The sequence below is a fragment of the Podarcis melisellensis genome, assembly GCF_964234715.1.
Source record: "Podarcis melisellensis genome assembly, chromosome: 4".
NCBI lineage: Eukaryota > Metazoa > Chordata > Lepidosauria > Squamata > Lacertidae > Podarcis > Podarcis melisellensis.
The window spans coordinates 52590065-52602959 of record NC_138531.1 but is presented as its reverse complement, the minus strand read 5'-3'; the positions used below and the strand labels follow the sequence as shown (position 1 = coordinate 52602959).

The 12895-nt window shown below is 41.3% G+C and overlaps 1 protein-coding gene across 3 annotated transcripts in view; it reads right to left on the bottom strand.

Annotated features, from left to right (window-relative positions):
• RUNX1 (RUNX family transcription factor 1) overlaps window positions 1–12895 on the bottom strand; it is a 186529-nt gene that overhangs the window by 40169 nt on the left and 133465 nt on the right. For 2 of the 3 annotated variants that reach the window (XM_081908748.1, XM_081908747.1), the window contains one exon: window positions 2521–2712. The exons of the other annotated variant lie outside the window; for it this stretch is intronic. In XM_081908748.1, the coding sequence (XP_081764874.1) occupies window positions 2521–2712 (192 nt within the window). The remainder of the gene's footprint in view (window positions 1–2520; window positions 2713–12895) is intronic. 3 annotated transcript variants of the gene reach the window in all.

The window sequence follows — 12895 nt, the reverse complement described above, 5'->3', positions numbered from 1 at the left end:
TTCAGACATGCTTAATTATGCGTGTAAAATATACCTTTTTAAAATACCTTTGAAAAATATACATTAGAGGGTATTTAATCAAGTCCTTCAAGCACTTAATTCCAGCTACTTTCATGATGATAGATAGTTGCAAAGCAAGATATTTAAAAAGCAAAAAACAAAACCAAACCAAAAACCCAAGACAGGATTGTTTTAATTTGTTTACACTATGTGGTCTGGAATTATAGCTGGAGCCAAGCTTCAGAGATAGCTCCCAGCAAAATATAAGCTAAAAATGCACTTTGCTATCTTTAAAGCATGCCCTGATCCCAATCAAGGTACACAGAAGTAAATTTCATTGCCATCAGCAAGACTTATTAAACATGCTAAGGGCTGGAGAGGTCCTATTAGAAACAGCTTGTGTTTGCTCTGTAACAAATGGCTTAAGTGTTACAGTTGAAGGTACTGTTCCCCAACATGGTATCCTGTAGATGTTTTGAACTGCAGCTCCCATCATCCCTGACCATTGGGCTATGCTGTCTGGGAATGGTGAAAGCGGTAGACCAAAACATCTGGAAAGCACCAGGCTGGGAAGACTGCTTTAGGGCAATACTTAGGAAGACGCTCTGCTGGATCCCATGTGATTCACATCTGAGTAAACATATACAGAATTAGACTGTATATGTGTGATAGCTGTGTGGTAGCTTTATCTATCTTTAGTCGCCATGCAAAGACTTTTCTTTCTGCCCTTTCCTTTTGGCCATTAACTTGAAGGGTGGCATTGCAGCCTCTTTTACTGGAATGGAATGCGTAAATCCTGCCCTTTATCTAGTTATTGTTATTAAATATTCTAAATTGGTTTTATTGTAAGTCACTTTGGATCACTCTGTGAAAAGAGCAACTATATATCTAGTTCTGGCTCCTCTCAGGTGGGTGCCATTGCCATTATAAGAGAATATCTTATGTTTAAAAATATATATGGCTGAAATTTTACTACTCTCGTATATACTGGAATAAACAGTAGATTCAGTTTTTAGAGTAACTTAGGGCTTTCACCTAATGCTGTGCCTGACTGCCTTTTCTAACATTTTTCTATAGTTCTACAGCACTTGGAGTCTGTATACATAACCAGCCACTCCAACGTCATCTTATGAAAGCAGGAGTCTGAACTAGGCTAAAAGATAACTTGCAAACATGCAACAAGGAGTGAGTGTTGCTTAATAACACAAGGTCAGTCTGGAGAATTTTGTGATTAAATAAATTAGTTCCTGGTTTATCACAGGGCAGTCTTAGGGTGTTCTGCTGTTCCTGCAATACAGTTGACGACATACAGATTAGTGCCTCCGTATATCACTTTAATTATTTTTTTAGAGGTCAGAATAGTTAAGGGATGAAGTCATTATACTGATATATACATTGTCGTACATATTCTTTGGTTGGAGAACCAGAAGTGCAAATGTCAAAGGGCAGCTGCATTGTGGTTTGCATACTGCATCAGGAACTGCGGATTCAGAACCAAAATTCTCCACCATCTCTACATGGAGAGGAAAGTGGGATCACCCAGGAAACAAGCTCAGTGTGATGTGTGGAAATGGTATCTGAATATCCCTTTGAGACGGTACTGACGACTGCTGTTAGTGCCTTGAAATTCATGGCAACACCACTCATACAATTTACTCAAAAGTAGAACAACTGAACTCCTATGATCAAAGGAGACAAATATATATCACATAATGAATAATAGAATCACAGAATTTAGAGTTGGAAGTTCATACGCTGATAAGTTTATACTGTGTATGAACTTGTAATAAAAGCCTGATGGCTGCTTGTTTTTCTAAGAGAGAAGAAGCCACCAGGAAGGAAATTTGCAATGGAGAAGCAGTGGACTGGGGAGTAGTTTCCACTCCTTCTCTGCTCTAATAGCTCCTTTTCGTAGGGAAAAGCAGCATCAAACTTTCATTGCATGAAACATGGACACGCATCCTAAGCTGCAAAGCATGTGCCTCACTGCTATGCATATATTGTAGCCAGGATCGGCCGACCCATGCGGCAATATCTTCACTCATCCCTTCTTCCCTGGTGGGGAGGGAAATGCCATTTTGTGGTTCTCCTCAGGTGCCAAAATATTTTGAGCCGGCCCTATTTGTAGGATCATTGTTGAGTTGATTATAATGCTGTTAATTGGCTGGAGGAATCCCACAGTAGTGTGCAATCAGAGAAATGAATGAGCATTTGTTTTGGGAGAAAGACTCTGCCTAGTTTCTTCTACACTGTTCTTCACCAAAGCTTTTCCACAGTTGTTTTGAACCTTACGTCAAACTCAACCTTTCCCACATTGTCTGCTTGCAACTGCTGTCCTCTTTCACCAGCAGTGCTAGTGCTAGATGTGCCAGATGAAACCCACTGGGAGGGGGGTTGGGGAAACTGTCCCAAAGTGCCATCCTATACAACAGATCAAGCCAACCATGATTCCAATGGCCAATGGATGACCGTCTCCTTGATGCTCAGGGTGGAGTGAGGGGAGGAAGTTCAGGTACTTACCCTGAATCTGGCTCTGAGGCTGAGGGTTAAAAGCAGTGGTGTGGTTCAAGGAAGCTCTTGGGTTAGGAGTGGGGGCTGGGTGGTGTGGGCTGACCCTTATGGCTGTGCGACGCAACTGCTCCAATTCGCTCAGACGCTCTGAAAAGGACAAACTCCCAGGCTTTGTCTGCTCGTCTAGTTTCTGACGGTGTCCTATTGCGGGGAAGGGGAAAGAAGATGAGAACAATATCTGACTGACACATAGCAGAATCTGTTGCTGTGTATGCACCCTATTACTATGGTCAGAAAGTCAACAGGATCTATATTGCAGGGTAGTCTAGCCAACGTCGAGGCCTTCAGATATTGTTGGATTCAAACTCCTATCGGCCCCAGCCAATATGGCCAATGGTCAGGGATGCTGGGAGTTATAGGCCACAACATCTGGAGGGTACATCATCAGCTACGCCTAAAATATTTACTACAAATATGAAGGGCTCAACTCAACTAAAACCCGATTGGTTTCAATAGGATCTGAATATTTACGTGGATTGGAACTGAGATCTTCAACACACACCGCAATGTTGTTTATGTACACGCAACTGCAGTTTGCTCATGTTCTACATAATTATTACACTGTCAGGGAATGCACATCCAGAGAGCATGGGAAGATGCCATATGCCTGGTCAGATAACTCATCCAACTAGTCAATGCAGTCTTACTCATCACGTGCTCCCTGATATTTTTTTAAACCAGAGATGGCAAGGACTGAAACTGAGACCTTCTGTCTGCAATGACTGAAGACTAATGAGTAAAGGCATCCTGTCTTGTCTTCCTAAGCTCAGAAAGATTACAGTACAGTTCAGCCCTCTGTTAACTTCCTTCATGGATCCTGAGGAACATCAGAGGGGCCAGAGGTTGCCTCTTGGTAGAAGCTGCTCTACGCCCATGGGACAACGTGCTTGTGGGAAATCCAACTTGGAGGTATGTACTTATTGTATGCGGTACGCGGGTGGCGCTGTGCGTTAAACCACAGAGCCTAGGGCTTGCCGATCAGAAGGTCGGCGGTTCGAATCTCTGCAACGGGGTGAGATCCCGTTGTTCGGTCCCTGCTCCTGCCAACCTAGCAGTTTGAAAGCATGAAGTGCAAGTAGATAAATAGGTACCACACTGGCGGGAAGGCAAACAGCGTTTCCATGCGCTGCTTTGGTTTGCCAGATGCGGCTTAGTCATGCTGGCCACATGACCTGGAAGCTGTATGCCGGCTCCCTCGGCCAGTAAAGCGAGAGAAGCGCCTCAGCCCCAGAGTCGTCTGCGACTGGACATAATGGTCAGGGGTCCCTTTACTTATTGCAATGCAAAAAACCCACATATTTGTTGAACAACATTTCCACTTTCCTTATTGGTGACTGATTCATCTCTGTACCAGTGCAGTTAGACAATATCCTAGCAGCACTCAGGAAAAGGAGCTGGTGCTGGAATGATGCACGCATACTGTCACACTTGGGATGGGGTGAACATATCAGCTGACATCAAGAGACTCACAAAAGGCAGAACATTAGCAAATATTCTACCCAAATATGGAATTCTTTCCCCCTTGCTCTATTTCTTTCAACCAGTTCCTTTTTATTTTGTCTGAAAAGAGTGAAAACGTCTGCATCTCTGATGCTGCTAAGCCTTAAAAAATAATAATTCTACTCCACTCCTTTCCCTAAGCTGCTTCTATTTACTTACTGCAATGAGTAAGTCTTCCTTTTGAAGGAATTCTTCTTCTTTAGGAGATAGCCCCTGCAGTTTTAGTGATGGAAACTCTTACAGAGAGGAACCTCTCCAAACATATCACATAGACTGATGTGTGTGCTGTGGGCAACAAAATCCACAACAAAAGCCTCTTGCATCTCATTCTTTTGTTCCTTGGGGTATTAAATAAAATCTGAACACATAAGTGCCATTTATTTTCACCTGAGGTGGGTCATCAAATGAATATCTAGCCCTGCCTGAAAAAGTCAAACGTGTCTCCTGCTCTACAGAACACTATTCCACACAGCCCTGAAAGCATTTTCATGAGGACACTGGACTTTTTTTTTTTTAAGGAGAGTTCTAAGAGGAAAACACACACTTAAAAGTAGTGCCTAGTAGCTAAAATTAAATTTTATAACTTGTGCTGATGTTCCAAATCTGAGCAACTCGTCTCTTCTTCCTCCTGCCAGATCCTTTGGCACAGCTCACTGTGTCTCGGATTCCACACTGAGTTATAAATTATCACAGGAATGGAAAGGGGAGGGGAGCACAGGACTTGAGAAGTGATTGTATCTTTTACACCCACTCCACTCCACTCCACTTCCCTCCTGCTCTTGTTAAAAAGATAAAAAGAAAAATACTTTTATCTAATACTTTTTAATAGTTCAAATGCAAAAGCCTTTCTTTCATTTGTCAGTAATGCAAATTCAAACTTGGATTCAAGACACTCGGCTCGAACGCAAACACTTGGAGTCGTGCAAGCTGTGTACATATGTAAAATGTCATCGACGTGGTGATTATTTTCAGCCTCGTGGCTTGAACGCCTTGAGGTCAGAATCTTGATTCCAGAGTAACGCCTGGCAGATCTAACAATACATATAAGATACAGTTGTCATTAGAAGTTCAGTTCAGAACTATTTATGCATCCAATTTAACACGTCTGTGAGATGCCTTCCTTTCATATTTTCGTCAGTTGTTATTCTGTGTGGTTTTCAGCATGACTTTGAGGACTGTTATTTTTCTGGCAAGATGTTTAATGATAATAATAAAAAATCTACTGAAATCTATTAGAATAATACATGTAATTAATTAAATGGTCAGTAGACGTGGTTGTTGTCTTTTTATAGCACCGATTGTTGCCAATTCTCTTCATGTTAGATTAGAACCACTTCATGCTACAGAAAAGCACTTGTTTGTGAATGTTGTGATCAATGAAGAGTCTAGGTCCTCTACACAGGATCACTCATGCTGGTTCTTTTGGGTTTTTTGCACATGAACAAGAGATTGGCTGCAGGTTATTAGCCTGCAAATGAAATAAAGAAATAAATCCACATGGTGATCCTCACATGTGACATCTGCACATCATTTTCATCACACATCATATTTCTGCATAGGATGTTGTATACACATGATGCAGTCCAGTAGATACTAATTTTATTGCAGTTACCAGTGCTTCCAAGAGTTAAAGCAGTTCCCTTTTTGATAGCAATTAAGGGGTAAGATCTAACTTAGTGTGTGAAAAAATACCCCCATTCATTCATATGGATCTGCAAAATTATAACGAATGAAGTGGCTGTATGTATGTGAATAGCTAACACCTACAAAATGAAAGATATTAGCAACTACATTCCAAGTATTACTTAAGAGCCCAAACTTAGGAGCCCCAGTTTCAAACCATCATGAATCTATGAATCTGGGGGCCTGGTTTTTGCCCAGTGACACATTTTCAGCCTGACCCATAGCAAAGGATTGTCACAAGCTTAAACTAGGGTTGGCCCAGATGACCTTTGTGGTCCCTTCTAACTCTACAATTCTATGTTTCTACTGAATCTACGTACAAGGTTTTCCACATATGAAGCAATGAATCATTTTAATTAATTGATCCTCACAAAAACAGAATGTGAATTTAAAACTGAAACAAAGTGTCAGTGGGTTAAGTAATATTTCTCACGTAATCCTATATTTTATCAACATGCAATGTAATCCTGTACATGTTTCCTCAGAAATAACCCATACAGTTTACTCCCAAGCAAGTGTGTAACGGATCACAGCCTAAACAAAATGTTTCACATTAATGAAAGAAGCCTTAGGGTGGATGGGGCTGGAAATATATTCCTTGGTATTCTTTTTAATCCAAATGCACTATAATCTAATGACTGCTGAGATGATGATGATCATGATGGTCATGATGATGATAAGAATTTTTTAAGAATTTTAGTACAAAATGTCATATCTTGCTTTTTATGCAAACCTATGCCTTTACCATAAACTCCAAGATTATCAAATCAATATTTTCCACAGCTGCCTTTATTTTTCTGTCCCCAAGTCCAACAGGCAAATAAGCAGCATTTGGGGATTGCAGGCTTCTCCACTGAACAACAGGAGTCTTGACCCATGACAATGAACAGCATGCACAGATGAGGGAGAAATATTGCACCATCATCCTTATTCTCAGCTCCTTTACTCATTCAGCATCACTTCTGGAAAAGCCTCCACATAAACAAACTAGGTGTGCAGAACTTTCAGAGGGGTAAACATGCCAGTCCAGCAAAAACAAGAGTCTTATTTATAACACGCAATTGGGAATCCTTAAAAAGGCAGGTTTTCTAATGAGGCACAGGATACCAGGTGTCATGTGGAATGCACATGCCAACCCCTAAAACTGATCACTCTTATCAGGGCCGGATTTAGGTTTGATGAGGCCCTAAGCTACTGAAAGTAATGGGGCCCTTTATATGTCCAGCTGTCCTTTGTCAACAACAAATTGTCGCTGCTTTTGTGTTTAATATATGCTATATGGTAATTTATGGATCTAACAGGTATCTAAAGCCATTTGCACGTAACAAAATATGTATTTTATCAAAATAATTGATGAACTGAAATACAATTAAGAAGTATATTAATAGTGAAATACAATTAGGAAGAAGTATATTAATCGTGAAATAATTATTAAGCTCAACCTGTATGTCTGTTTTATTTTATTTGTTTTTTATCTTATTTTTTTGGAAATGTACATCCAATTGTTTGTTTTTTTTCATTTAAATTTTTTGGGGGACCCAAGAGAGATGGGCCCTAAGCTATAGCTTATTTAGCTTATACGTAAATCCGGCACTGATTGTTATGTGTGAAGGGTCCTGGAGGTGTACACCCAAGTTGTGGATACACACGTTTCTGTACACAGAAACGTGTAACTTCCTTGTTTAGAAAAAGTGGCTTACTTCATAAGTTCTTGTTTGGAGATAAGCCTGTCCACTGAAGTACCATATTGGCCTGAATATAAGCCGCACTTTCCCCACAAATTCCGACTGTGAAAAGTTAAAGTGCGGCTTAAATTTGTGACCGTATAAAAATGGGCTTTTACAGGACTTCTGGTGAGGCAAGATGGCAGGTGCCACAGCAGCACGTAGCTCCTAGGACCACCAGCACAACACAATTTTAAGGGAGTGGCTTATATTAGGGTACTGTATTTTTTTTCTCTTAACCCCCCCCCTTAATTTTAAAGATAAGGCTTATTTGCTGGTGCGGCTTATATTCAGGGCAAAACGGTAAAAGTAATGTAAAACAGGCACATAGGAATTCTTTTTAAAAGAACTTTTAAAGTGAAGACTAATGCCAGCCAGAATGTGAAGGGTTTAGGAAAAACCTTCCTTTATTTACATGTTCTATCTTCCAGCACTCACCAAAAACAAGTTTGTTTGAGGACATGCAAAAGCAAAGCAAGTGTGGAAGAAGCAGTCTGTTAAGAAAACACTTAAATGAGGAGAGCCAGATGTCTCAAGGGAAGGGTGCTGCTTTCCTTGCTCCTAATACATTAAACTTGTGCAAAGGGGAGTTTGCAAAGGGGACCATTACTGCCATAGAAAAAAATTAATCTGGCAAAAAGCATTGAGAATTTCTCCCCTCAGCTCTGATTGGCTGGTGATTCTGGAGTGCCTTTTCAATCGCCTTTGGTGTGAAGCATGCTTGCTAGCATCACTTGAGGGGTTCTTTTTGTAATAAATGTATTCCTTTTACCAAAGCATTAGAAAAAGCGTGCCTCATAGGAGCCAATCCCTATGGGCTGAAGTCTCTTTGTCACCCCCCCCAATAAAATATTCAAGAGGCATTGCCATTCAAATAGTGCACAGCATCCTGTGATTGATTATGCAGTGCGGGGCTTACCTAACTAAGTATATTTGGCATTTCTGAATCTCTCTTTCCACCTCTATCTTCTGAGACAAATGGGGACTTTTTAAGTCTCCTGGGCAGAATCTGTATTCATTTTGCCATATTGTGCCTAGTGCTGCATTGACATTAGAGATGCTTGAAGATTTTGCTTGAACCCCATTTTTAAGCAAGCTGACCTGATTTACACTTCTCCGACTAATATGTGGAACAGAATACAGGTATCTTACAGTTTTTGCACTTCTCTGAATTTTGAGACAGATTTTAGATTTCAGCTTTAAAAACGTACCAAAATGCATACAAAAATGTCTATTTTAAATTTAAAGGTGTTCAAAGATAATGTTAAGATACTGCATACAAAAATAATGTATATCTTGGTACATTTTTTGGGGGGGGGAACCCTGTAGATTAATGCAGAAACAGGATGAAATTGATTTATGAACACATGAAATTAAAAATCTGATTTGTCCATCTCTAGTGGACACAAAGTAAATGTTAAACAGCAATAGTAGCAATAGAATATTGACAACATTCATGAGCAAGAATTCCACACAAGAATTTAACTTAGCTTTAAGAAAGTTTTAAAATCTTTACAGCCCTTCTCAATCTATGTGTACAGTTAGCAGCATTCTGCATGCAGAATGGCTTCTGTGTATACTGCTTGATTTTCTTCACAAACTGCTGGCAAACAGCTGCCCCACCTATGGAAGTCTGTCTTTACATGCAAAACAGAATCTCTGGATCATAGCCACTGAAGTCAGTCACTATAGTAAATTTGTAACGGGGTGTTCCCAGAAATATAATGAACCCATTTCATTTCCAAACTGTCTTTCGAGAGTTAAAAACAGCCACTAGTAACTAAAGCGACTCACTCTACCAATGAAAAGGCCCTCTATGCCATTGCTCATGCCCTGAGTCATCAAAACTTTGCTTAACAAATGGGGTGGTGGAAGGAAAAGTGGATTTTCCCTTGCTTGAATGTTTACTCTTACAACGTGAACCAAAATAACCCACTTGTGATAAAATGAGCAACTCCCCCTGCCTCTGAAATAAACATCTCTGCATGTCGAAACTGGAATGGCTTAGTATTCCCCCACCCTTTAACTTCCTTAACAGTCTCTCCATTGTACTAACAGTTTGTTACATACAAGTATTCTTGCAGTTCCCTGCACCCTCTCATGTCGTCCATGGTGCTGCATAGTCTTACGCATGCTATGCTGTTTGCTTCCTCCTTTTCCTCTGCAGCTTGCAAAGAGATATAGTAAGCTACTATATAGTGCTTTGCATGCAGAGTCTCTGAGAAGTTTCCAAACTGCACACAGGCAGATTATTCTTCCCCTTGTTTTCTTTGGCTTGATGAGAACAGCACAGAATGAGTCAAACAGTATTAACTTTCAACAGTGAAGTGGTGTGGTCAACCAAAACTGTCAGCGGCTCGATCGAAAAGATACAGCCAGCAGGTAACAAAAACCAGCCCAGAATGCCACATACATGTATGTGTAGTAGTAGTAGTAGTAGGTTCAAAAGCCATAACTTTTATATTTAGCTGGCATTACTAATTTTCATTTTGTCAATACATAAACTTCTTACAATTTCTGACCCATCTGTCTTAGAAGCCTATGAGATTAGTCTTTTGGAAGATCCACGTCATACATCTGAAGAACACGCAATGCACATTCAAAGCACTTGACTCCCCTCTTCCCCCCCAAAAAATTGAATTCTGGAAACCGTGTTGTGAACTGGCAGGATTACAGGAAGGAGGAAGAGGATCCCAGCGAGGGGTGTATTTGGGACTGGGGCACACCGGGGCAAACTGGGGTTGGAGAAGGAAGTACTCACAGGGTAATGGAGGATAGTGAGGGGATGGCAGTCAGTGTACAGGAACCAGAGCAGCAGAAGCCATCACCAGAGCCAGAAGGGCCCCTGTCTCCATAAACAGGGCAGGCTCTGAGTCATAGGGAGCAGCGGAAGGGGTGCTCTAGGAGGCTGAGGCAGGCAAGGACTCACAGCTCCCTAACTGGCCAAGTGGGGCTAGTTAGCTCTGGGAGGCAGTGTGTGATTCCTCAGCTGGAGTAGACTCTGAACAGGTGAGGGCCACATACCTCGTCAAGCCCAGATGCTGTAATCAGCATGCAAAGTATAAAAGGGAAGCAGAGCTGAGGGGCTGTGTCTGCTCAACTGCTCAGGTGGATGGACCTTAGCTTGAATGCTCCTGGACAACCATGGGACTGTGCTTTGGGGTTGATTTTGGACTGGGTTTCCTGATTACTGTTGACCCTGGACTGCATTTTCTGGACTTTGCTGATGTGGATTGACCCTGGACCCTGTTTCCTGACTTGACATACTGACATACTGGACTTGACATACTGACTTGCCACCAGGCAGGTCAGGGGCTCAGGACACCCCACCTCACAGCGCTACAATCCCTGACATCCTTAACAAATTACAGTTCCTAGTATTCTTTGGGGGAAGTCATGCACTTTAAATGCGTGGTGCAAATCTACCCCTTCCAAGCTTATTTCAGAGTGCTGCTGCAGCTGCCCTGTAAAGCCCTAAGTGGCTTGACCACCTGCATTCCCATGTTCCACCATGAAGGCAAAAGAAAGAGAAATGCAAATTGAGAGGCAAAAACTAACAATAAGGTGGTGAAAATAGGTCCCCTCTGGTAGCAATCCAAGTTGTGTAATCTTAGACCTTCTCTTCCCCACCCCCACCTGCTACAACCCTTACCCATTTGCTACCACAAAGTTTCTTTGTCTGCAGTTCCTGTATTTGAGCCAGGCTGTTTACTCACTGGCTGCCAGTGAGGGAAGCACTGAGGACAGAGAAACACTCTTTCCATTCTGTGGTGCTACAGCTACCTACTCAAAATGGGAGGAGCAATTTCAGGAAAGGGCTTATGAATCTTCTTAATGCCGAGCACACACTGGAGGGGACATTATTCAAGGAGTTCAGAGCTCAGTGCACAGAGGCTTGCTGCTTTTTATTTTACTGAGTCCCACCCTTTTGATAGGTGTGTGTGTGTATCAGTGGTTGAGAGAGGATCCCCTTTTCTCCTTGCCCAATGAACAGTGCTGTCAGTTCAGATCACTGTTGATGGAGTCTTCACATAGTGGCATTTTGTACACACACACACACACACACACACACACACACACACACACACAGCCTACAGAACTGATAATCAATTCAATGCACATACCACCACCACAACCTGCAGATGGCGGGTACATAGTTCTTTCCCCACACCTCTCTTGGGCACCCTCAGTAGGACACATCTCTGAGTAGAAATTTGGTCATGGCTTGATTTCCATAAGGGAAAAAATAATGGATCATAGGTTTATAATTGTAGTGTTTAAAACAGGCTTCCTCAAACTCGGCTCTCCAGATGTTTCAAGACTACAATTCCCATCACCCTTGACCAGCTAGGGATCACTCGAGTTGTAGGCCAAAAACATCTGGAGGGCCGATTTTGAGGAAGCCTGGTTTAAAACAATAATAACATGAGAGCCCTCCTGGAGCAAACCAAAGGCTTATTCTAGTTCAACATTCTGTTCCCACAGTGGCCAACTAGAAATCTATGGAAGCCTCACAAGCACTACATGAGATCAGAAGTTCTCCCCCACTCATGATCCTCAGCAAATCATATTCTGAGATAATCTGCCTCTGATACTGGGCTAGCACTAGCAGCTATTGATAGCCTTATCCTCAAATGGCAGAGAAGCATTTAAAGACACACTCAAAAGAGGGAAAATACATTATTTGTTCATTGAAAAATACAATAACTGAAATAGCCTTGGGGAAAGTAGCTAATTTAAGAATCCTTGTACGTCTACTACATTTCTTGATCTAGGTAATGATTTTCTTCAAAGAACTGGCTCATAGAAAAGCAACTTTGGTTTGTGATTCATAAGCTCACCACCATGGAAAATAACCTTTTAAGTCTTTTTGGCAAACGCTCCACCAGAATTTATTTAATGAATGCAAGTTTCAGATGCCTCTACAATGGAAAATAAAAGATATCATAAATTGAATGTTCGTTTTAGAAACCATAAAGTAAGATCTCTATCATTGCCATCCTTATTTTCTGTGTAGTTCTATATTTAGATGTGTTTCACTGAGGAAAGAAAATAGGCTGCTAATGGATAACTACTAGTGATTTCAAAATATTAGTCATCTCAGTGTCCCTTCAATCTTTCTTCCCCAAATATTTTAAGGCTCAAGTGCTTCCTAAAAACTATGCAGCTGGGTGTTGTTGTTTTTTAGGGGGGAGTAATATTTATTTCATAAGACTATATACTTACTACATTTAATATCTTTTATATAAGACTTGGTGGGTAACTTTTTTGGTTCTGGGAGCCAGGTCTTTATCAATCCTCCATACTGCAGAACAATTTTGACAGTTGGGTGGGTGCAACCCACCTGTCCATCACATGACAAGATGTCATATCCTTGTGTGAAAATCCACTTGGGAGTCAAAGTACAAAGTCTGTTC